Source organism: Rhipicephalus sanguineus, chromosome 3, assembly GCF_013339695.2.
Source record: "Rhipicephalus sanguineus isolate Rsan-2018 chromosome 3, BIME_Rsan_1.4, whole genome shotgun sequence".
In the NCBI taxonomy this organism is placed as follows: domain Eukaryota; kingdom Metazoa; phylum Arthropoda; class Arachnida; order Ixodida; family Ixodidae; genus Rhipicephalus; species Rhipicephalus sanguineus.
The window spans coordinates 3273535-3300277 of NC_051178.1; the positions used below are offsets into that span (position 1 = coordinate 3273535).

Below are 26743 nucleotides of genomic sequence, written 5' to 3' on the forward strand. Positions count from 1 at the left end.
GACAGGCCGCCTCTTTCCTACGCGCGCCGCGAGGAGATACGGAACTGAAAAAGTATCTATAAACGTTGTCATGTGCATTGTGATGATGCTGAGCATTGCGATTATCCGTTGCTGTGTGCAAAAGCACGGTTTCGTAACTGATGATTGGCTTGCTTGGTCCATTGGCCGGATGAGAATGGTGGGCTATGACATATGCTGGATGTCGATGTGTGCCACACAATTTCCAGTTACTTGACTGCGCGACAGTTCCCGCTGGCTGACAAAGGCTGATCATCAATCCTAGGCTTTTCTAAACACTAGAGCTGTGCAAATAGCAAAATTTTGGGTGCGAGGCGGATTCGAATATTGAAGTTGAGTGCGAATCGAATTGAACATTTTTCGAATATTTCTAGAATATTTTTGAATACTTCGAAGCGAAATTGCAGCAAAAAAGTTAGAAATGATTCCTAAGCATATTCTTATAAGATAGCAACATGAAAGTGTTTCTTTTCGCTAGGTTGATGAAGTGCTGGCGGGGTGGTGTTTCATAGTTGTCTTATCAAGAATGAGGCAATGTAGAGGCCGAATTGTATTTATGTACATGATTTGGTGCAACCAAGTGTTGCCAACAACACTTTACACGTGATAGGCAAAGATGCCATTTGCTCAGCCTCTCCTCCTCCTTCGACTTCTGTGGAAGCCCAACTGATGTGGCGGACAAGGGTGCGCTCCCTTCAAGTCCGGAGTTCCAAATCTGCCTTCTAGACGTCGATATAGAAGAACATCTGAAATTATGGATGCTAAAAAGCTTCGGCTTCCGATTTCTCGGACTTCCTGCCAAAATTTCAGGTCCAAAACGGCATTAATTGAGCCCCCACCTCTGCCACATCTTTCATCTCCATGTTGGAACCAGCGTTTTCTTGAGTTAATACATTTGCGACCGTAGCGGAGCTTAAAAGGCAGCTTTGCCGCAATACGAGAGTGTAATGAGGCGAAGCATATTGAGAATCTGAAGGGGTCACTTTCAATAGGACGTTGACTGTATTTGTTTTTGAGAAGTTCGAATAGTAAAATTCCAGTGCGAATCGAATCGAATAGCAAACACTATTCGATAAATATTCGAAATTTCGAATACTCGCACATCCCTACTAAACACATTTCGTAGCGGAAATTCAAAAACTCAAAACATGTCACAGAAATGAAGTTTCAGACATTAAATTTTAGGAAAACAAAGCAACGAGAGCGTGAGAAAGCTCTGTGAAGCAACGAACAGTCTTTGCAACATGTTTTTCACTACCAAAAGTAGCTGAGAGGGCTGAGATGAGCGTGGTTTCTGTAACCATTATACTTGAACAGTTTTTGAGACAGGCTACCAGCATCACTTTCACTTCTCAGAGTTGCTACTCCAGAGACTACCATTAGTTTTGGAGACAGCTCAGCCTGAAAAATTACATTTCCAAAAGATGCTTTTGAAACGCACTGCTATCAGCACAAACACTTCTGATGATTCATTATAGAATAAAATTAGAGCAAGCCCTTCAAGAGCTTGTGTGCACGATGATTTCATAACAAGTGTGTGTCACCGGAACCAGTCGATGAGATGCACAGCATGTCCTCCATGGCGGCAGCTCTGGCACCAGGTGAACCAGGTAGAAAACTCGGCCAACTTCCCATTCTCTTCCCCTTGCTCTGCATAGAGAAAATGTTTCAAAGGCACTTTTGATGACTTCTTTTCTCTCTTTCTGGCCTGTCATATCCCTTGGTGCTCGCGTGGTTGCCTCTCTCACTAGAGCACTTGAGTGCAGGACGAACATGGTTGACAGGTCATGGCATGGCTAATATGGCGTGCCTGTTCTGTACATCAGGAAACCCTTTCCCCCTGGCAGGTGTGGCGCATACTGGCCCACCAAAGCCTGTGGTATGGAAGGTACGCGCCATACGATTCACAGTGTATATCAATCCAGGAACAGCAGAAACAGACACTGAAAACTTATAGCACACTTTGCGTAGGTTAAACAGGAGAATGACAACCCGTTTGTTGTACTTGACAATTTTAATGCAGCAGACAAATGCTGAAAAACATGCTGCAACGACCCTGAGCCAGCAATCACACAGCAGTAAATGTGTCAACAGTTGTGGTGGGGGTGTTTGTCTAACAACACTTGAGGTTGCAGTGTTGGCTATCCACTGGACAATGATGTAAATAGATATTACACATGCGCGGCTATGACTCAGCAAGCTAGTGATGCTCATTCCTGCCAACGAATGCCGCTTGCACTTCATTTTGACCGTCTGTGCTGTAACGTGAGTGCTAGTGCTTTGTTTGAAGTGAACAACACTGCGTAAACAAAAGACCAAGGGAAAACAAACGACAAAACCAGCGCTGACTAACAACGTTTTTCTTTATTGCACCAAGGCAATACCGCATTTACTCGAATCTAGGCCACCCTCGTTTGTAGGCCTACCCCCGAAATTCGCAAGGCCAGAAAAAAAAAACTTAGTCGCGGTACTCGAATATAAGCCGTCACCCCCCCCCCCCCCCCACTCTTGCACATCGTTTTTTTTATTGCGATAGCGATTATATGGACAGTCTCGGCTGCTTTTTGCCACCGTATATGTCTATATATTGCCACGTGCGTTTCTTTATCACTTTTCCTGTATTCGGTTTTCGGCCACAAAGACTGTCGGTAACGCTCAGCGCGAACCGCGCCTCATTGCTCGAGAACCTTCGCGATCATTGTAGATCGTTTTGTTAAGATTGCGCGCAAGACGCGCACACTCGAGCTTATTCTAGAATTTGCAGGACAGCCAGCGATAACGCTGGAATATTCGACGGCACATGTTTAAATGCCGACGCGCTTCACCGCTTGTCAGTTGATCGACGGACGACGCCCTGTTCGCCGCTATCTTTGTACAGCGTGTATTGCTGTAGTTCGAGTTGTCATTTTCCGGCCACAAGTTCGGCCAAATAAACAATTTCATCCTGCAAACGCTGACTGCTGTCTTCGTCGACGTCACGACCACGTGACATCTGGTGGAGGTGCTGCTTCTTCCATGATCCGGACGCCCCCGCGAAGCGCTGACCCAAGCCCAAGCCGCGAGGAGGACGACAGCAAAAAATACCCGGATCGTCGAACAAGCCGCAGGCAGAAGGGACTGCAGCCAGAGCACGGGCTCCTTCCCGAACAAACCAGGCAGCCCAAGGTCCCAACACCCACCGCAGCGACGATGACCGACCCCGTGCAGCCTGTGCCGATCCTACTCCGGCAGCCCAAGGAGCCGCCAACCTTCCGCGGGTCGTCATTCGAAGACCCGGTCACGTGGCTCGAGACTTTCGAAAGGGTCTCAAAATTTAACAACTGGGACTCCGAGGACAAGCTGCGGCACGTTTACTTTTACCTTGAAGACGCAGCAACGACCTGGTTCGAGAACCGGGAGTCCACTCTTCGAACTTGGGACGCCTTTCGGAGCGCTTTCCTGCAGACGTTTGCAAGCGTCGTCAGAAAAGAAAGGGCCGCAGCCTTGCTGGAGACACGGGTGCAACTACCAAAAGAAAGCGTGGCCATCTTCGCAGAGGAAATGACCCGACTGTTTCGCCACGCTGACGCTGCCATGCCCGAGGACAAGAAAGTCCGCTTCCTCATGCGAGGGGTAAGGCAAGAGCTCTTCGCTGGGCTGATACGGAACCCACCCTCGACGGTCCAAGAATTTGTCTCAGAGGCAACCACGATTGAGAAGACGCTGGAAATGCGTAACCGCCAATATAATCGCCGATTGATTCAAGACAGCCCAGCTGTTCATGCCCTCGGCTCCGACGACCTGCGTGAAACGATCTGAGCGATCGTGCGCGAGGAGCTTCGCAAGCTCTTACCTTCGGCGCAGCCTCAAGTGGACTTGATCGCAGATGTCGTTCGATCAGAAATCCAGCAGTCCCTGGGCAACCTTGAACCGCCACTGCCTCAGCCGCAAGCCATGAGCTATGCTGCTGCAGCCCGACGCAACGCCGCCCCTCCGCGCCCGCGTCAAGACGCCGCGCCGCCGCAGCAGTTCCGACGTCAGGCACCGCCGCCACCACCACCGACGCCATACCGCCCGCCGACAGGACAACCATGCGCCCCTCGAAAGACCGACGTTTGGCGTGCCCCTGACAACCGACCGCTCTGCTATCATTGCGGGGAAGCCGGCCACACATACCGCCGCTGCCAGTACCGACAGATGGGGCTTCGAGGATCCGCCGTCAACGCGCCGCGCCCGCAGCCAGGCGAACGGCCTCGGGACATCGACGACTACCTCACCGGAACACACTGGCAAGAACGACGACCTTCCCGCTCGCCGTCGCCCGGCCGCTACATGTATCCGCACCGCCGGCAGTACACTGGCCCAAACCGGGGCCGGTCACCTAGCCCGTATCCGGAAAACTAAGGGCAGCAACCGATGGAGGTGCGGTTGCTGGACGACGAACTACCGAAGATCCTCCGCCGCCGACGACGACGCCGCAACGAAATCTAAAGAACACGCCGCAAGACGAACGAAGCCCTGACGTCAAAACTTCACGGCCTGAGGAAGAACTGACGACGCCACGTCGAAGCAGCGAAACAAACCGACGCAGCCGTGACCCGACGCCGCGACCCAATTGCAACGCAAGACGACGAACTAGCGACCTCGACGTTCTCATTGACGGCCACAACGTCACCGCTCTCGTCGACACTGGAGTCGACTATTGCGTCATCAGTGGGCCTTTCGCCACGAAGTTGAAGAAAGTTAAGACTGCTTGGGAAGGCCCCGAAATCCGTACCGCTGGAGGCCATCTAATAACGCCGTCTGGAGTCTGCACAGCAAGAGTTACAATCAATAATCGCACGTATCCTGCGAGTTTCGTAATCTTGCAACACTGCTCCAGGGACGTCATACTTGGCATGGATTTCTTAAACCATCATGGCGCCGTCATTGACTTAAGAACCAAGTCGATAACCCTATCGTCGGACAAAACGACACCGCCGGATACGAATCCATGTCACCATGCCCTGAACGTGCCCGAGGATCAAGTTACCATCCCGCCTCGCTCCAGCATCAAAGTTCCCGTCAGCACCGAAAAAGCTGAAGACATCGAAGGTGTCATCGAGAGCGATCAGCGTTTACTACTAGACCGCGACATTTGCGTTGCAAGGGGCATTGCTCGGTTGCATGAAGGAAAAGGAAGCGTGATGCTAACGAACTTCAGCCAAGAATACAGACACCTGAGCAGGGGCACGACGATTGCATACATCGAAGAAATCTTGGCCGTCAGCGATGCGTTTGCCTTTTCAGATCATGACGAAGCTACAACGACTACCCCAACACCTGAGCCACCCTTCGACGTAAACCCAAGTCTTCCCGCTCGCCAACAGCAACAGCTTCGATGCCTTCTGCAGAAAAACAAGGACTGTTTTTCGTCGTCATCGCGGGTCCGACAAACGCCCCTTACTAAGCACCGCATTATAACAGAAGAAAATGCTCGACCACTCCGTCAGAGTCCCTACCGGGTTTCGACACGGGAACGCGAGGCCGTGAAGAAACAGGTGGACGAAATGCTACGCGACGACATCATCCAGCCGTCGAAGAGTCCGTGGGCATCCCCCGTGGTGCTAGTGAAGAAGAAGGATGGGACTCTCCGTTTTTGCGTCGATTATCGTCGCCTGAACAAAGTCACGAAGAAGGACGTGTATCCCCTTCCCCGGATAGACGACACCCTGGATCGATTACACAACGCAAAGTACGTTTCGTCGATGGACCTCAAGACCGGTTACTGGCAAATAGAAGTCGACGAGAGAGACCGAGAAAAGACTGCCTTTATAACGCCAGACGGCCTGTTTGAGTTCAAGGTCATGCCTCTTGGTTTTGCTCGGCACCTGCGACTTTTCAACGGGTTATGGATACAGTACTGGCCGGCTTGAAGTGGCAGACATGTCTCGTGTACTTGGACGACGTCGTTGTGTTTTCCTCAAACTTCGACGAACACCTTCGGCGCCTTGAAGCTGTACTTCAAGCAATCAAGACCTCCGGACTCACTTTGAAGCCTGAAAAGTGCCGCTTCGCGTACGAGGAGCTCTTGTTCTTGGGTCATGTGATCAGCAAGGATGGTGTTCGCCCGCACCCGCGTAAAACAGCTGCCATCGCTGACTTCCCGACGCCCACCGACAAGAAGGCCGTACGCCGTTTTCTCGGTTTGTGCGCCTATTACAGACGTTTCGTCAAGGAATTTTCACGGATCGCCGAGCCACTGACGCAACTCACGAAGGCCGACGTCGAATTCAGGTGGGAAACGTCGCAAGTTCAGGCATTTCAAGAATTGAAACGACGCCTGCAGACGCCTCCGATACTTGTGCATTTCGACGAGCACGCCGATACGGAAATCCACACCGACGCAAGCAGCGTAGGACTCGGCGCTGTCCTTGTGCAGAAGACCGACGGATTGGAAAGGGTCATCAGTTATGCTAGCCGGTCGCTATCAAAGGCAGAAATCAACTATTCCACAACAGAAAAGGAGTGCCTGGCCATCACCTGGGCTACATCGAAGTTTCGCCCCTACATCTACGGCCGACCCTTCAAAGTTGTGAGCGACCACCACGCCTTGTGTTGGCTAGCCAACTTGAAGGACCCTTCAGGTCGCCTCGCGCGGTGGAGCCTAAGACTTCAAGAATTCGACATTACCGTCGTTTACAAGTCCGGAAGAAAACACTCCGACGCCGACTGCTTGTCTCGTGCCCCCGTCGACGCACCGCCGCAGGACGACCACGATGATGACTGCTTCTTGCGAACCATAAGTGCCGACGACTTCGCTGAACGACAGCAAGCCGACCCGGAACTCAGGGGCCTTGTGGAATACCTCAAGGGCAGGACCGCCGTTGTTCCAAAAGTATTCAGGCGGGGATTGGCGTCATTTCTCTTGAAAAACGACGTCCTCGTAAAGAACTTCTCTCCGGCCCGGGCCGACTACCTCATCGTTGTTCCTTCGGCACTGCGACCAGAGGTTCTGCAGGCCCTGCACGACGACCCGACGGCTGGCCACCTCGGCTTTTCCCGCACGCTCGCGAGGATACAGGAAAAATACTACTGGTCACGCCTTCCTGCCGACGTTGCCCACTACGTTAAGACTTGCCGAGATTGCCGGCGACGGAAGACACCGCCGACTAGGCCAGCGGGACTTCTGCAGCCAATCGAACCACCTCACCGGCCGTTCCAGCAAATCGGGATGGACCTACTGGGGCCGTTCCCGACGTCGACTTCCGGCAACAAGTGGATCGTCGTAGCAACTGACTACCTCACCCGTTACGCCGAGACAAAGGCCTTGCCCAAAGGCAGTGCCGCCGAGGTAGCCAAGTTCTTCGTGGAGCACATCGTCTTGCGTCATGGCGCCCCAGAGGTCCCCATAACAGACAGAGGTACCGCCTTTACTGCGGACCTAACTCAGGCGATCTTCAAATACAGCGAGACGAGCCACCGCCGCACCACCGCCTACCACCCACAGACCAATGGCCTCACAGAGCGTCTAAATAAGACCATCGCCGACATGCTGGCCATGTACGTCGACGTTGAGCACAAGACGTGGGACGCCGTCCTTCCGTACGTGACCTTCGCTTACAACACGGCCGTCCAAGAAACGACGCAGATGACGCCGTACAAGTTGGTCTACGGAAGAAGCCCGGCGACGACGCTCGACGCCATGCTACCCAACGTCACCGACGAAGACAATCTCGACGCCGCCGCTTACTTACAGCGCGCCGAAGAAGCACGACAGCTCGCCCGCCTACGGATCAAGAACCAGCAGACGACTGACAGCCGCCGCTACAACCTTCGACGACGCCACATGGAATACCAACCCGGTGACCGCGTATGGGTATGGACGCCAATACGCCGACGGGGACTCAGTGAGAAGCTTCTTCGACGATACTTCGGACCGTACAGGGTACTTCGACGCCTCGGCGCACTCGACTACGAGGTTGTCCCTGACGGCATTACGAACGCTCAGCGGCGCCGTGCACGACCTGAAGTCGTCCATGTCGTGCGCCTCAAACCATATTACGCACGTTAGCGAATCTGAGGACTGTCATTTTGCTTTATTATTGTGCTTTCTTTCTTGTGCTTATTGTTTATATTACTTTGTTGCTTTATTCTTGTTATTTATTGTTGCATGCATTGGCCTGTTCTGTTTAAAGCATCGGGACGATGCTTTTTCAGAGGGGGGCATTGCCACGTGCGTTTCTTTTATCACTTTTCCTGTATTCGGTTTTCGGCCACAAAGACTGTCGGTAACGCTCAGCGCGAACCGCGCCTCATTGCTCGAGAACCTTCGCGATCATTGTAGATCGTTTTGTTAAGATTGCGCGCAAGACGCGCACACCCGAACTTATTCTAGAATTTGCAGGACAGCCAGCGATAACGCTGGAATATTCGACGACACATGTTTAAATGCCGACGCGCTTCACCGCTTGTCAGTTGATCGACGGACGACGCCCTGTTCGCCGCTATCTTTGTACAGCGTGTATTGCTGTAGTTCGAGTTCTCATTTTCCGGCCACAAGTTCGGCCAAATAAACAGTTTCATCCTGCAAACGCTGACTGCTGACTTCGTCGACGTCACGACCACGTGACAATATATATATATATATATATATATGAAAGCCACAAAGAAAAATAATTCAGAAATACATTCCGACGCGGGGAATCGAACGGGCGACCTCCCGCTTTCCAGCGCGCGGCGTTAGACGGTCAGGCCACGATGAGCACCGCCTTTCAGTCTGTTAACGGCGAGCTATTTATATACACCACTTACATCAGCATGCTTTCTGAGTTACCACATAGATGGCACGATGTCCACGCGTGGCGCGCTTTAAAGATCGTCGCCCCGTTCCTGCGAACGCCGTTGCACGACGGCGAACGCCGGGCGTGGTCGCCTTCGTGCGCTTATCTCGAGGAAAGAAGGGGGCGACACGCGGGGGGGGGGGGGAGAGGGGGAGCGGGGGGTTGTATGTCTTGTGCTTTCCCCGCGATGTCGCGCTGAAGTCACATAGCGTACGAAGGTCGCTTCGACGCTGCAGCGGCCGCGTTTGCGAAAGGGGCGCGCTGTTCAAACAGAAATAAGTAACGACTGGGACAGTTAGTTCGCGCTCGTCCTGGGTGTACCTGTTCGTTCGTATCGTGCGTCCGGCTTTATGTTTGAGCAGTGCGCTTCCAGTGTCGAGCTGTGACGCATAATGGTTCGCGCTCGTCCCGTGTGCGTTCTTTTCGTGCGTCCTTTGGGCTCGAGCGAGGCGCTGGCAATTTCGAGCTGCTTTCCGTTCTTCGCGTTACATTCCAATATATTGCTATCGCAATCATTGCTTCGCCGTTGCGGCGAAACTGTGACTTCCTTTGAAAAAACAGCAGCTTAGATTCGAGTAACTATGGTATATAGAAACAAGAACAGCCACATGCATGATCAAATCTAAACAATGATGATGGAAGCATCTTTTTAGCCGCAATTAAAACCGTGCTCATTGCAAGCCTCAGGAGCACCTTGAGGTGCAGGATTTCTCTTTTTCTTAGCGATTCCATGCTGACACATGAAGAACCTTTTTTGTGAATGCTTCCTCAATCAGACGCACGCTAAAAACGCTACATGCGCGAAAATCTGGTGAGCACCCGCAAGCTGCACAGTGAAGAGCCAAATTGCTCCTTTGTTTCGCTATTCACAAAAAGGCTCTTCATGTGCCAGCATGGTGTCTATATCACTAAGAAAAAGAGAATTCACGTACCTTGAAGGTGCTCCTTAGCCTTGCGATGAGAAAAGTATTAATCACGACAAAAAAAGATGCGTCCGTCAGGTGTCGCGCATGCGGGGCAGGTTGTTTTTCTTTCTATATATTGCCATCGTGCAATAAAGAAAAACGCTGTTAGTGAGCACTGGTGTTGTTGCTTGTTCTATTTTCGTCCTTGTTTTGCACGCAGCTGTTCACTTCAAACTATGCAACACCAAGTATCCCAACGACGTACCCTTTTGCCAATGCTACGTTGGACCATAACCTACCCATTACATGCTAATCTGATCGAGGCACCTCGTAAGCCCACAACATTGACGCTATGTAACAGTAACAATCTCGAAAGGATACACTTCGTTCATGTTTATGAAGAACAGAAGAGGTTGGCAGAGCTGTTTGTCTTGGGCAGTGCTGCATGCCAACGCAGTTGTAAATAGAGTGGAACCCCACTTATACGACTGAGGGGACCATGCTGATTCAGAAGGAACAGAGAGATCGCAGAATCGATACATGTTCGGTTTATTGTTGTCAGAACGAGAAACATAAAATAAACAGAGCGTGGCACTGGCCACCTCTTCTTCTTCGTCTCCATCTTCAATCTGTTTTCTACATCTTCCCGCCGGCGATTCAACCGAAGCAGCCTTCGAGCGAATACGACAACTGAATCGGTCTCTTGACCAGTCTTCCTTCAGATATCCGAAGCAAGCATACCCTCACTAGTACATCCTTGCCTGGGAAAATCTTTTCAACCTTGCAGAGTTTCCACTGCGTCCTTTTACGCGCTTCTCCAAACAGAAGCACATCTCCTTCTTGTATAGCTGTGCGACCAACCGTTTTTTTGCTAGCACACGTTAGCTCCCTGAAATATTCTTGTTTCCATCCGATCCACCATGCTATCATTGCCCCTTTTTTTTACTCCAGTAATTCAGCAAACCGTAGTGACCAGGTTTCCTGTCTTCTTGCTTGCTTCCTATAATATCCACCAGTGTTGTGGGTTGTGACTCGTTAAGAGGCCGGTCGTTAATCACTCCTTCTGCCTCAACAACCACAGTCCGTAGTTTTCTTCATCCAGAAGTTGAGCTCCTATAGCTTTTGTCATTGACGTCTTTAAGCTTCTGAGGAGTCTCGTAAAATCCTCCCCACCGTGGAGCTCACTCCGCAATGCACTTCTATTCTACTTGCAGGTTGCTGGTTTACTGTTGCACCCTTTCGTCTTCCATGTTTAATATCTTGTTTATCTCTTTCTCGGATTTTCTTCCATTTTCACTATAAATTGCTGAACACAATCCTCTTCTAGCTTCTTCGGAATGCTTGTATAAACGTTTCCGATGACACCCTCTTGGCCAATTCCAGTTGTACTGCTCTTGTTACTGCCACACGTAAATATCACAACATAGAACTTCATATTTTTGCTACCTTTCTTCTCTCGAGGATTCAGCGGTCCAGCGAAGTCTATACCAACTATTTCGAACGGCCTCGTCTTCATTATCCTGTCAGGTGGGAGTGGTGCCGTTTCTTGTGTCACTGGTCGGGAATTAAATTTCCTACATGTGATGCATTTCTTTATAACGTATTTTACCATCTGTCAGCCCAAACAATCCAGAACAATCCAAAACTTCGTCCTTAAATGTGTCGATGTTGATGCAACGCCAACGTGCATGGTAACTTGATGCACATGAAGTACTAAGAGTTCTGACAAGCGACTCTCTTTTGGCAAAACAATGGGATGCTTTTCGTCAAAGCTTCAACCACTACACTGAAGCCTCCCTTGTACATTTAGGACGCCTTGATTGTCTTAGAAGATGTCCGTGCTGTACAGTTTAATCTTGTCATTTATTCGTGTCACTGCATTTTGTAATGTATTATGCTCCTGCTTTATCTGCACAAACTCTGCCATGTCCAATTCTTCTCCTGTTATCGAACCTGTTTAAGATGCCAAGCACCTTATGAGCGAGCTTGATCCGGTGGCTTCCGCGCTCCACTGCGCATGCGCCTACTCTCTCTCCCACTATCCTCCTTTACGCAGGTGTTAGGTCGCCTTCTCTCCTCTCCGCCCGCCGCGCTGCAGCCTGTAAACCTGCTCTCTCCTCTCCCTCCAGCGTTTCATATAAGCGCGTGCACTCGGTCGGCTTACGTCATTCTTGCTTCGCTTCCGTTCAGATGAGTTGTAACGTCAACGTAACTCCACATACTGCCACGGGACGCTCCCCGTCCGAGTTAGCGTTGGGCCGCCGACTACCATGCTAGACCGGCTGCACCCAGAGCGGGCCCTTGAAAGGTATCCCAGATTCACAGAAGCTCTGCCTGCACCACGCACGTTCTAGCCCGAGGACCCTGTCTTTGCACGGAACTACAGCCAGGGCCCACCATGGGTGTCTGCCGTGATCTCCAGATCAACTGGCCCGATCTCGTATGAAGTTGTGCTTCCGGAAGGCCGCGTGTATCACCGCCACGTGGACCATCTTCGTCGTCGGAGTAGTTGTCCGATTAGGGTAGCAGAGACTGTACCTGCAGCACAGCCTGAAGTCCGGCCCGCGTCAAGCCCTTCACGTGGCAAAATGAGTAGGAACGAGACAAAAGACCACAGTGAGCCTGAGGAGCCACCAACAGCCATGCTACCTTCGGACGATATAGCAACACCCCAGCCAGCACCACCAGAGGAGAGTGTAGAACCGCCAGGCCCACGCCGCTCGCAGCGTTCCCAGAAAATGCCCCAACACCTCCGGGATTTCGTGCTCGCGTTGCCTGACTGTTGAGTCGTCCGAAATAAAGGGGGAGGGGTGTTGTGTATTCAGGCAACCCTGTATTGAAGCAACCCTGTTCAAGCAACCCTGTATCGAAGAGCGCCATCTGCCGGAAGCAGATGTATACATATTGCCACGTGCGTTTCTTTATAACTTTTCCTATATTCGGTTTTCGGCCACAAAGACTGCCAGCAACGCTCAGCGCGAACCGCGCCTCATTGTTCGAGAACCTTCACGATCATTCTAGATCGTTTTGTTAAGATTGCGCGCAAGACGCGCACACTCGAGCTTATTCTAGAAATTGCACGATAGCCAGCGATAACGCTGGAATATTCGACGGCACATGTTTAAATGCCGACGCACTTCACCGCTTGTCAGTTGATCGACGGACGACGCCCTGTTCGCCGCTATCGTTGTACAGCGTGTATTGCTGTAGTTCTAGTTCTCATTTTCCGGCCACAAGTTCGGCCAAATCAACAGTTTCATCCTGCAAACGCCGACTGCTGTCTTCGTCGACGTCACGACCACGTGACATCTGGTGGAGGTGCTGCTTCTTCCATGATCCGGACGCCCCCGCGAAGCGCTGACCCAAGCCCAAGCCGCGAGGAGGACGACGGCAAAGAAAGCCCGGATCGTCGAACAAGCCGCAGGCAGAAGGGACTGCAGCCAGAGCACGGGCTCCTTCCCGAAAAACCCAGGCAGCCGCAGATCTCAACATCGACCACAGCGACGATGACCGACCACGTGCAGCCTGCGCCAATCCTTCTCCGCCAGCCCAAGGAGCCGCCAACCTTCCGCGGATCGTCGTTCGAAGACCCGGAAAGCTGGCTCGAAGCCTACGACCGAATCGCCCTTTTCAATGCCTGGACCAGTGACGACAAGCTACAGCATGTCTACTTCGCCTTGGAGGACGCAGCTAGAACATGGTTCGAGAACCAAGAGCGAACCCTGACAACATGGGACGTTTTTCGCACCAGGTTCCTGGCAACATTCACCAGCGTCGTTCGCAAGGAGAGGGCCGAGGCTCTGCTCGAAACCCGCGTGCAGCTACCAAACGAAAACGTGGCACTCTTCACAGAAGAAATGACGAGACTGTTCCGCCACGCAGACCCTGAGATGCCCGAGGAGAAGAAAGTTCGCTTCCTCATGCGAGGAATCAAGCAGGAGCTGTTCGCGGGCCTGATCAGAAACCCACCCAAGACCATCCAAGAATTCCTCGCGGAGGCAACAACAATCGAGAAGACGCTCGAGATGCGCACCCGGCAGTACGATCGCCGCGCATTTAAAGACAGCGCTGCTGTTCACGCCCTCGGCTCCGACGACTTGCGCGAGACCATCCGAGCAATCGTGCAAGAGGAGTTGCGGAAAATTCTACTTTCACCGCAACCTCAAGTAGATTCCACCGCCGACGTCGTGCGCCAGGAAATCCAGCAGTCTCTGGGCACCCCCGAGTCAGCGCAGCCGCAGCTGCAAGCAGTGACATATGCTGCTGCAGCCCGACGCAACGCCCCTCCTCCTCGCCCACGTCAAGACGCCGCGCCGCCGCAGCAGTTTCGCCGCCAGGCACCGCCGCCACCACAACCGACGCCATACCGCCCGCCGACAGGACAACGCTGTGCCCCCCGAAAGACCGACGTTTGGCATGCCCCTGACAACCGCCCGCTCTGCTACCACTGCGGGGAGGCCGGCCACACGTACCGCCGCTGCCAGTACCGACAGATGGGGCTACGCGGATTCGCCGTCAACGCGCCGCGCCCGCAGCCAGGAGAACGGCCTCGCGACATCGACGACTACCTCACCGGAACACAGTGGCAAGGACGACGACCTTCGCGCTCGCCGTCGCCCGGCCGCTACATGTCACCGCACCGCCGGCAGTACGCTGGCCCAAACCGGGGCCGGTCGCCTAGCCCGTATCCGGAAAACTAAGGGCAGCAACCGATGGAGGTGCGGTTGCTGAACGACGAAATGCTGAAGATCCTCCGCCGTCGACGACGACGCCGCGACGAAATTCCGAGCCCCCGCCGCACGCCGTACGAGGTCCTGAAGACGAAGCTTTGCGACCGGAAGGAGACCTGACGACGCAACGCGGAAACAGCGGTGCAAACCGACGCAGCCGTGACCCGACGCCACGACGTAACCGCAACGCAAGACGGCGGACTAGCGACCTCGACGTTCTGATCGACGGCCACAACGTCACCGCTCTCGTCGACACTGGAGCCGACTATTCCGTCATCAGTGGGCCTTTCGCAGCAAAGTTGAAGAAAGTTAGGACTGCTTGGGAAGGCCCCGAGATCCGGACCGCTGGAGGCCATCTGATAACGCCGATTGGTGTCTGCACGGCGAGAGTCACCATCAAAAACCGGACTTATCCTGCGAGCTTTGTAATCCTACAAAACTGCTCCAGGGATGTGATACTTGGAATGGACTTCCTAAGTGACCACGGCGCCGTAATCGACCTGAGGTCTGAGTCGATAACACTAAGCTCAGACAAAGCGCTCCCGCCCCATGCGACGCCAGGGAAGCATGCATTGAATGTGATAGAAGAGCAGGTGACCGTTCCGCCACGCTCCAGCGTCATTATCTCCGTCGGCACCGAAAAACCTGGGAACCTTGAAGGCGTCATCGAGGGCGATCAGCACCTACTCCTGAACCGTCAAATATGCGTCGCACGAGGTATAGCCGAGCTGCGTGACGGTAAAGCAAAGGCAGTGCTGACGAACTTCAGCCACGAATATCGGCACCTCAACATTGGTACGACGATTGCCTACATCGACGAATGTGTAGCCACCAGCAATGCTTTCGCCCTCTTCGATGCTGCCGAACCTGCTTCGACGAATAGAGGTCCCGAACCTGATTTTGACGTCAACCCGAGCCTTCCGAAGGTCAAGCAAGACCAGCTCAAAAACCTGCTCCTGCAATACAAGGACTGTTTCTCGTCGTCATCGCGGGTCCGACAAACGCCCCTTGCTAAGCACCGCATTATAACAGAAGAAAATTCTCGACCACTTCGTCAGAGCCCCTACAGAGTTTCGACGCGAGAACGTGAGGCCATAAAGAAACAAGTCGACGAAATGCTACGCGACGACATCATCCAGCCTTCAGAGTCCGTGGGCGTCACCCGTGGTGTTAGTGAAGAAGAAGGACGGGACAATGCGCTTCTGCGTTGATTATCGGCGCCTGAATAAAGTCACGAAGAAGGACGTGTACCCCCTCCCACGGATAGACGACACCCTGGATCGACTTCACAACGCGACGTACTTTTCGTCGATGGACCTCAAGACCGGTTATTGGCAGATCGAAGTAGACGAAAGAGACCGAGAAAAGACCGCTTTTATAACACCCGATGGCCTCTTTGAGTTCAAGGTCATGCCCTTCGGTCTTTGCTCGGCACCTGCGACGTTCCAGCGCGTCATGGACACCGTACTGGCCGGATTGAAGTGGCAGACGTGCCTTGTGTATTTGGACGACGTCGTCGTGTTCTCCTCGACCTTCGACGAGCATCTCCGGCGGCTTGAGGCAGTACTTCAAGCAATCAAGACCTCTGGACTGACCCTGAAGCCAGAAAAGTGCCGATTCGCATACGACGAGCTCCTGTTTCTGGGTCATGTGATCAGCAAGTCTGGAGTGCGCCCAGACCCGCGGAAAACAGCTGCCATCGCCGACTTCGCCCCACCCACCGACAAGAAGGCCGTGCGCCGATTTCTCGGCTTATGCGCCTATTACAGACGATTCGTCAAAAACTTTTCACGGATCGCCGAACCACTGACGCTTCTCACGAAGACTAACGTCGAATTCAGGTGGCAAACAGCGCAAGTCGAAGCATTTCATGAACTCAAACGACGCCTGCAGACACCTCCGATACTTGCGCATTTCGACGAATACGCCGATACGGAGATTCACACCGATGCAAGCAGCGTAGGACTCGGCGCCGTCCTTGTGCAGCGGACGGGTGGACTGGAAAGGGTTATCAGTTATGCTAGCCGGTCGCTGTCTAAGGCAGAGGCGAACTATTCCACAACAGAAAAGGAGTGCCTCGCCATCATCTGGGCTACGTCAAAGTTTCGCCCCTACCTCTACGGCAGGCCCTTCAAAGTTGTGAGCGACCATCACGCCTTGTGTTGGCTAGCTAACTTGAAGGACCCTTCAGGTCGCCTCGCACGGTGGAGCCTAAGACTTCAAGAGTTTGACATTACCGTCGTGTACAAGTCCGGAAGGAAACACTCCGACGCCGACTGCCTGTCTCGTGCCCCTGTCGACCCACCACCGCCCGACGACCCGGATGACGACAGCTTTTTGGGAGCCATCAGTGCCGACGACCTCGCCGAACGACAGCGAGCCGACCCGGAACTGAAAGGCCTTGTGGATTATCTCGAGGGCAGGACCACCGTCGTTCCGAAGGTATTCACGCGGGGACTGACGTCGTTTTTCTTGCGCAACGGTGTTCTCCTAAAGAAGAACTTCTCACCGCTTCGAGCCGATTGCCTTCTCGTGGTACCCTCGACATTGCGGCCAGAGGTCCTCCAGGCTCTACACGACGACCCGACGTCTGGACACCTGGGTGTTTCTCGCACGCTAGCAAGAATACAGGAGAAGTACTACTGGCCGCGCCTTTCCGCCGACGTCACCCGTTACGTAAAGACCTGCCGGGACTGCCAGCGACGCAAGACACCGCCCACTAGGCCAGCCGGACTTCTACAGCCTATCGAGCCACCTCGACGGCCGTTCCAGCAAATCGGGATGGACTTACTGGGGCCGTTCCCGACGTCCAATACCGGAAACAAGTGGATCGTCGTGGCGACAGACTACCTCACCCGCTACGCCGAGACAAAGGCCTTGCCCAAAGGCAGTGCCGCCGAGGTAGCCAAGTTCTTCGTGGAGCACATCGTCTTGCGTCATGGCGCCCCAGAGGTCCCCATAACAGACAGAGGTACCGCCTTTACTGCGGACCTAACTCGGGCGATCTTCAAGTACAGCGAGACGAGCCACCGCCGCACCACCGCTTACCACCCGCAGACCAATGGCCTCACCGAGCGTCTAAATAAGACCATCGCCGACATGCTGGCCATGTACGTCGACGTTGAGCACAAGACGTGGGACGCCATCCTTCCGTACGTGACCTTCGCGTACAACACGGCCGTACAAGAAACGACACAGATGACGCCATACAAGTTGGTCTACGGACGGAGCCCGGCAACGACGCTCGACGCCATGTTACCAAACGTGACCGACGAGGAAAACATCGACGTGACCACCTACCTACAGCGCGCCGAAGAAGCACGACAGCTCGCCCGCCTACGGATTAAGAACCAGCAGACGACTGACAGCCGCCGCTACAACCTTCGACGACGCCACATGGAATACCAACCCGGTGACCGTGTATGGGTATGGACGCCAATACGCCGACGGGGACTTAGTGAGAAGCTTCTGCGACGATACTTCAGACCGTACAGGGTACTTCGACGCCTCGGCGCACTCGACTACGAGGTTGTCCCTGACGGCATTACGAACTCTCAGCGGCGCCGTGCACGACCTGAAGTCGTCCATGTCGTGCGCCTCAAGCCATATTACGCGCGTTAGTGAATCTGAGGACTGTACTTTTGCTTATTGTTTATTGTACTTTCTCGCTTTATTCTTGTTATTTATTGTTGCATATATTGGCCACCCCCCCCCCCTCCCCGTGTCATGTTTTAAGCATCGGGACGATGCTTTTTCAGAGGGGGGCATTGCCACGTGCGTTTCTTTATAACTTTTCCTATATTCGGTTTTCGGCCACAAAGACTGCCAGCAACGCTCAGCGCGAACCGCGCCTCATTGTTCGAGAACCTTCAAGATCATTCTAGATCGTTTTGTTAAGATTGCGCGCAAGACGCGCACACTCGAGCTTATTCTAGAAATTGCACGATAGCCAGCGATAACGCTGGAATATTCGACGGCACATGTTTAAATGCCGACGCACTTCACCGCTTGTCAGTTGATCGACGGACGACGCCCTGTTCGCCGCTATCGTTGTACAGCGTGTATTGCTGTAGTTCTAGTTCTCATTTTCCGGCCACAAGTTCGGCCAAATAAACAGTTTCATCCTGCAAACGCCGACTGCTGTCTTCGTCGACGTCACGACCACGTGACAATATACCAATGTGTTTCCAGTTATCAGTCTTGTTTGGTTCAGTGACGGCAACAAAGAAGCGTTGCCGATATCGCTCCGTGCCTACGTTGCCGCGTCGTACGACCCACGCTATATAACACACACCGAGTATAGTGACACCCGAAACAAGGCATTAAACTTCAGCTTTAAACACTTCAGGGTGCGTTGCTTGAACTTTGAGTTAAGTCATGTGCATTGTGATGATGCTGAGCATTGCGATTATCCGTTGCTGTGTGCAAAAGCACGGTTTCGTAACTGATGATTGGCTTGCTTGGTCCATTGGCAGGATGAGAATGGTGGGCTATGACATAGGCTGGATGTCGATGTGTGCCACACAATTTCCAGTTACTTGACTGCGCGACAGTTCCCGCTGGCTGACAAAGGCTGATCATCAATCCTAGGCTTTTCTAAACACTAGAGCTGTGCAAATAGCAAAATTTTGGGTGCGAGGCGAATTCGAATATTGAAGTTGAGTGCGAATCGAATTGAACATTTTTCGAATATTTCTAGAATATTTTCGAATTCCAGTTGTACTGCTCTTGTTACTGCCACACGTAAATATCACAACATAGAACTTCATAATTTTGCTACCTTTCTTCTCTCGAGGATTCAGCGGTCCAGCGAAGTCTATACCAACTATTTCGAACGGCCTCGTCTTCATTATCCTGTCAGATGGGAGTGGCGCCGATTCTTGTGTCACTGGTCGGGAATTAAATTTCCTACATGTGATGCATTTCTTTATAACGTATTTTACCATCTGTCAGCCCAAGCAATCCAGAACAATCCAAAACTTCGTCCTTAAATGTGTCGATGTTGATGCAACGCCAACGTGCATGGCAACTTGATGCACATGAAGTACTAAGAGTTCTGACAAGCGACTCTCTTTTGGCAAAACAATGGGATGCTTTTCGTCAAAGCTTCAACCACTACACTGAAGCCTCCCTTGTACATTTAGGACGCCTTGATTGTCTTAGATGTCCGTGCTGTACAGTTTAATCTTGTCATTTATTCGTGTCACTGCATTTTGTAATGTATTATGCTCCTGCTTTATCTGCACAAACTCTGCCATGTCCAATTCTTCTCCTGTTAGCGAACCTGTTTAAGATGCCAAGCACCTTATGAGCGAGCTCGATCCGGTGGCTTCCGCGCTTCACTGCGCATGCGCCTACTCTCTCTCCCACTATCCTCCTTTACGCAGGTGTTAGGTCGCCTTCTCTCCTCTCCGCCCTCCGCGCTGCAGCCTGTAAACCCACTCTCTCCTCTCCCTCCCCCGTTTCATATAGGCGCGTGCACTCGGTCGGCTTACGTCATTCTTGCTTCGCTTCCGTTCAGATGAGTTGTAACGTCAACGTCGGCGTCATTCTCGTTCGCTCCCGTTTAGATGAGTTGTAACATCAACGTCGGCGCCAGCTGCAGCAGCACTCCAACCTCTGCCGAGATCGAGATCGTCGCACAGCAGCAGCAGCGCAGGGCTCACTACGTAATGATAACACAAACACTAAATACAAACCGCACACACTAACAGAAACGTCGAGTGAACGTAAACGGAAATTTGGTGTGCACCCCTTAATGCTGCTTCGCGTCCCCTCATGGTTCCCTTTAGTGGGAGATGGTTTAATTTTTTACGCTTCTCTTAGATTTCCAATGTAGCGCATCACCCACGCTGCAATTCGCAATGCTTTTTTATACAACACGAACCTGTTAACATTTTCTTGTGAACATTAACCTGTGATTACTTTTTCTGGACTCGTGGTGGTAGTTAGGCTTGCCATGATCTCTTCGTTGTGTTCGTTGTCATCATTGTTCGGTTCTAGCATGATGTCATAATCAAGCCCTTGTTTATCGTTCTTGATGCACGAGGGCCTTTCCACCATAATTCACTGTTCATTAAATGTTTCATCTTCATGGCCCTTGTCATCAAGTCCGCAGGATTTTCATCACTTTCAACATAACCCCATTGACTCTCATTGGACTTGTTCTTGATTTCTGCTGTGTGGTCGCGAACAAACAGATCTTTCGTCTTGCTTGACTTGATCCAGCAAAGCACAATTTGAGATTCAGTCCAGAATATCCTGCATCTTACTTTCCAGATGCAAGTCTTAGTTATATGACTGGGCAATCGGACTGATACTGTGGCGGCCAACAACTCCATTCTTGCCAGAGTAATCTTTTCGATTGGAGCGACTCTACCTTGAACGATGCGTAAACTAGCTTCACTGCTTCCACCTGAGTATTATTCTGTTACAAGGTATGCTACTGCTCTGTACGCCATTGGGCTTGCATCTGAGAAAACGTGTACAGTTGATGCTTTCACCTCAGCTTGCCTGTTGTAGTCATAGCATCTGTTAATAGTGAAGTTATCCAGATGCTAAAGCTCGTCTGTCCAATCCTTTCACGCTGATCGGTGCTGGCTTGGTAACGGGTCGTCTCATTTTAGTTTTTCTATCCAAATCTTCTGCAGCAACACCTTTGCCTCTCACAGAAAATGGGGTAAAAAAACTCCGCAGATCCCCCGTACTGTGGGAATCGATGTTATGCGAAGCATGTGCGGGATGGTGACTGTGGCATAATTTTTCATGTTGAGCGAAAGCTTGCGGAATAACGCTAGAGAATTGTGCAAGTGGTATAAACGCACTCATATATGCTGAAGAGTCGCATATGTATTATATAACCAGCTCTTTACAGTTGCGTAACGATGCCAACAGCAATATGGGTGTCACGAAAACCAGACGCGGTAAACTGATATGTAGCGCTTATATTCTTCAATACTGGATAGCGCGAATCCGAACAGCACAAAGAAGAAACACAAATGCACAGGACAGGCGTTACTCGCAACTAAGCTTCATTCACGAAAGTTCCCCTGGATATACGCACAGGCGAGTGGCACGGGCAGGCGCACTGCACGTACGTTACAGTCACAGATGCAGTTATGACAGTTGCGTTACAGTTGTTATGCTTATACTTGTCCGTTATGACAGAGAATGCACACGCGTTTCACGAACCCGTGTGTATGTGTAGAAGGGGTCCTTGACAGTTCTTGAACAAGGTCATCATCACCGTGATCAGTGAGCACCAGCAGCTACGCCGGGCTTGTTAATCGGATCCGTTCGTGATCGCGGCTACGAGGTGCCTAAGTGTAGTGAAGTGCGAGGTATAGCACAGCTGGTGGAAATCCTGGATGCCTCTTACGATGAAATGATATATGATGCCTCCTGTCCTGCACGTGGCCGCGAGGTGTTTTGATGCCCTGTCTACATTCAAGCCGTCTTTCACGCAGTATAGGGACAAGACGTTGTTGGGTCTTGATAAATCAATGTTGAAGTCACCGGTAATGATGAAAGGACTTGTTCGCTCGGAAGATTTATTGTAGGAAGCATTGACCCTGGTTTTTGCATAATCGACGTGGTACACCTTGCGGACAACGTGAATGAGCGCATGGTAGTTGAGCGTCTTCCAGGGGTGTTCTGTCTTCAGCTTACTCACTTTTCTTGTGTCCGCCACGGTGGTGTAGCGGTTACGGCGCTCGGCTGCTGACCCGAAGGTCGCGGGTTCGATCCCGGCCGCGGAGGTCGCATTTCGATAAAAGCAAAATGTTAGATGTCCGTGTACTGTGCGATCTCATTGCACGTTAAAGAATACCAGATGGTCAAAATTCCGGAGCCCTTCGCAACGGCGTCTCTTAAAATCATATCGTGGTTTTGGCACATAAAACCCCAACAATTGTTATTATTATCACTTTCCTTGCGTGTCACTGTGTATGTTCGCGTTTACTGTGTTGGTTGAGACTTTGTACCACCTGTGGCACATACCCACACAACATAAACTCTGATATGGGGGTATGTGCACACGTGACTGAGAGAAAGGGTTTCATGACGTACGCGACTGATATTTTGCGTTATTCATGCCATGACGAGTGAATCGTGTTCGTCATACACTGATCCCCTGCTATGCCAATCATGGTACATTAGAAGTTATGGAGACGACCAGGAGAGCGCCCAGACGTAGGCGGCTAGATAGATAGATAGATAGATAGATAGATAGATAGATAGATAGATAGATACGTAGATAGAAACGCCCAAAGTGCCTAAGGTTCGCTAAGAAATGTTTCGCATTTAAAAACCTAAAGGGTCATATAGCCTTGCCGTAGCTTGCAAAACCTGACGTTTTGAAATTTGTCTTGTATCCATGTCCTTTCGCCACGTAGTGTCTGGAAAGCTCAGCACGTCGTTGACAAAATTCCATTTAAATCCCAAAACCTTGGTTTGTCCCTCCATTCTGACTCTTCGATGTCAATCTTCTCCTTCTTCGCCCAATAGATTTCACAGTTTGGCGTCATTTGAAGTCCATTTCCTTAAATTTACTCCTGCACAACAAAAAATATCTCTTGCTTCTTTGTACAGTTTAGCAGCTGTCGAGTATTCGTCGGCTCCTAGTAAGACGTCATCGACATAAACTCCTTTCCAGAATTGCGCCACAACTGCGTGATATTTTTCTTCGAAGTCATCCAAATGTCGATGAATTGTGGCCGCCAGAAGAAAGCTACCTGGTGTTGTGCCGAAAGTCACCCTAGTCATCCTCCATGTTCTTATCTCCGGGCATGGTATAGCTTCGCTGGGTATTTCTTCTCACTACAGAAATCTCAATGCGTCTCGCTTTTTCCACGTCTTATGACAGGGCAATCCTGTGTTGTCGAAACTTTTTCAGCAAAGTTGTGATGTCGGGGTTAAGGTTAAGCCCATTTTCTAAGCTGTCATTCAAGGATTCCCCTGGGTTCTGGCTTGACGATGTGTCAAATACGATCCGTATCTTTGTTGTTCTTCCTTTCTTGATCAGAGCCTGATGCAGCATATAATAGACAAATTTGTTCCGTCTGATCCGGCAGCTTCTTCGACGTTTTCTGCTATCTCTTTCTCGAAGTACTCTCGGATAGCGCTGTCGTAGGCTAGAAGGTCATTGCAATCCTTCCATAATTTCTCTGTCACCTGCAAAAGCCTCTTCTCTGCAATTGCCTTGTTGTCACCCAGCATTACATTTTCCTTCCATGGCAGCCGCACTGGATACCTTCCTGCCTTGAACTCCATTGTCTCTCCGACGTACTGTAGCACACAGTCATCGCTTGGCTTTGTCGCCTGTTTCTCTGTGATTCCCATGCTTTCCAAGCCCCGCCCCAGTGGTCTGGTGGTTATGCTGCTCGACTGCTAACCCCAAAGTCACGGGATCGAATCCTGGCCGCCGCGGCTGAATTTTCGATGGAGGCTATAATGTTTTAGGACCGTGTACTTAGATTTAGGTGCGCGTTAAAGAACCCCAGGTGGTCGAAATTTCCAGAGCCCTCCACTACGGTGCCTCCCATAATCATATCGTGGTTTTCGGAGGTTAAACCCCAGATATTATTGTTACCATGCTTTCCAAATCCCCGAACTTCTGCAGTTCATCGATGATTGTGTAATAATTGGCCATGACTTTGAGGACCATAACCGTCGATGACTTCAGTGGCACAGAACAAAGATCTACAGGACCTTGAACCATCCATCCCAACATCGTTTCTATTGCAATTACTTTCGGGTGAATCTTGCGAATGCGACCAGTGACTACAGTCCAGTAATAGTCTGCTCCAATTAATAATGAAGTTTCAAGATTTCCACTGCCTCTGCCCACCTTCTTATTGTCATCAGCGAAGGGAATTCCTAGAGATCTTCCTCCTTGTATTGCCAACGGTGGCGATGGTAGCACGTCGCACGAAATCACGAAATCTCAAGCGCCTCAACAGTGATGTGTTCCGATGTAAGGTCCTTCTTTACATTGACTTGGACGACTTTAATGCGGAGTTCCACCTCTCCTCCAAACAATCCAAGGGTGATTCCTTCGGATCTGTTTACTTTGCACCCTAGTTTGCCCGACAAGCTTTTCAGGATGAATGTCCTCTGGCTCCCATCGTCCAGCATAATCTGTGCGTAGCACCCGCTTTCTTCTCCTTCTGTCCATGGAAATGCTGTCTGCAGTGGTGTGCATTTGTGTTCACTAGACTACTGTGCGTGCATGTTGCAGAATTTGCCGGCGTCTGACCGATCAAGTTGGCCGCTTGTACGTATGTGTCCGCCACTGCTGCTTGGCTGTTGAGCTGACGTTCCAGATGTTCGTGGTCCACAAATGAATGTTGCGTGTCTTCCCTTGCATGTCTTGCAGCGTACGTTGGCACGGAATATCTTCGCTGTAAGGTCTCGTAAGGTCTGGTAAGGTCTAGCGCATTTGAAACACCTTCGCTACAGCTGCAAGGCTTCTTTCTTCTGGTCTATCGTTATGCTTCTGCAATCTTCCGTGTAATGTCTAGTCAGCTCACAGAAAATGCATTTTTTTATCGGGGTGCTTTGATGCGTAGATGTCCTTGTCCCTCTCGTACTACGTGGACCCTGGTTCTTGACCTGTTTCTCCTCACGTGTTTCTTCTCTGCTGCGTATATAGGTGTTTAAAAACTCTATAATTCCTTTCAAACCACACATGCTCTCTCTTGATGTTGAGTCCGACGCTGTTGTTGCTGGACTGTTGTCTGCCCCTTTCTCTATTTCTTTCATCTACCGGTAGCACAGATTTCATGACAGGCATTATCACTGTAGCGTAACTGTCCATTTCCACTCCCAACAACTGCAAGGCTCGTGTATTTACTTGCAACTTTTGGAATAGTTTCTTCAATCCGTCCATATCTTTGAAACTTTTCACTGCTTCTACTTTTTTTAGCTCTTTTATGTAGGTCTCTCCTAAGTTGTCTTGTCGCCCGAATGTTTCTTTCAGAAGAGCGACTGCATGCTCGTAATTCTCATCAGAGAACTGGAAACCTTCTACTCGAGAAGCAGCCTCTATGCTGAGTGACACCAGAAGGTAATTAAATTTCTTACCCTTCGACATGTTCGATCTCTTGTGCACCGATGTCTCGAACTAATGCCAAAACCTAGGCCACGCTCTTTTTCTCATCAAACTTGACCATTTCAGGACGCGTCAACTTAACAAGCTCTTGCATATCCGAGGTGTGGTTAGTAACTTGCTCTCTGCTCGCGTTGTCTGTCACTATTCTTGTTGTTAGTTGCGTCGCCTGCTCCTACTCTCATAGTCACTCCTGTAGTTTTGTCGTTACTGCGATGATCTTCATCTCACATTGCAAAACTCTTTCAAATTCTGCCTCCACGTCTTCCTGCTCGATGAGCGCTTCAAACTTGGTTTAACACCTGTGACACGCTCTTCATCTGGTTTAGAAGCATCATTAATTGCGCTCGATCGGCTTCTATCTTCTCAATTTCGCTCGTAAGCATTGTCCCATTTGCTCGAAGCGTCTTTCGCTTCTTTGACAGGACTTCTCTATTCATGCTTAAAATCGTGTTGAAAGGGCCCTTGCCTGTGTAGCTTGTGTAACCACAACCGATGAACATTGCCAATGGTCATCGGTTGTGGTCCTTCTTGCGACAGTTCGATGTTGAGCCAGACACTGCTGCTCCATTCCTCAACCCGTTGTTGCGAAGGGAGTTGAAGTCTTCGTGCCTGTCTTCAGAAATCCTGGTCACGGAACCATGATTCAGAAGGACCAGAGAGGCCGCAGAACTGATACCTTTCCGGTTTAGTGTTGTCAGAACGAGAAACAAAAAAAAAAAACAGACGACGTGCACCTCGCCACCTCTTCTTCGTCTCCAGCTCCATCTTCAATCTGTTTTCTACATATGCAAAAACCATTGTATAATCCGGCTGTCGTATCATCGAAAAGCTAAGAATATAAGCACGGACACTCATCCTTGCCCCCAAAACAGGTACAGACTGCTTGAATAAGCCCATGGAACATCCCTGCACATATACCAAGAAGGTAGATCAAATTTTTGTTGAAAATGGCAGCTAAGACGAAGGAGGTGTGTGCAAATCTTTATTCTCAACTTAAAAAAATCTAATCAAACGCACATGTTTTTTTCGATAAATCGGGTCCAAAAATTCCCTGCGCTTAAAAACGCAACTGAAACCACACTGGCAGCAGCGTCCCATCAGAAGAGTCAGATACAGTGTCAACGCCATCACATAATTGCAGTAGAGCACGTTTTGTTGCAAGTTCCAGCAGGATGATTT

At 50.9% G+C, this 26743-nt stretch overlaps 1 protein-coding gene across 1 annotated transcript in view; it reads right to left on the bottom strand.

Moving 5' to 3' along the window:
- LOC119386412 (GATOR complex protein MIOS) overlaps positions 1-26743 on the bottom strand; it is a 727447-nt gene that overhangs the window by 24379 nt on the left and 676325 nt on the right. Inside the window, exon 26 of the mRNA XM_037653722.2 lies at positions 1563-1668. Within this exon, the coding sequence (XP_037509650.1) occupies positions 1563-1668 (106 nt within the window). The remainder of the gene's footprint in view (positions 1-1562; positions 1669-26743) is intronic.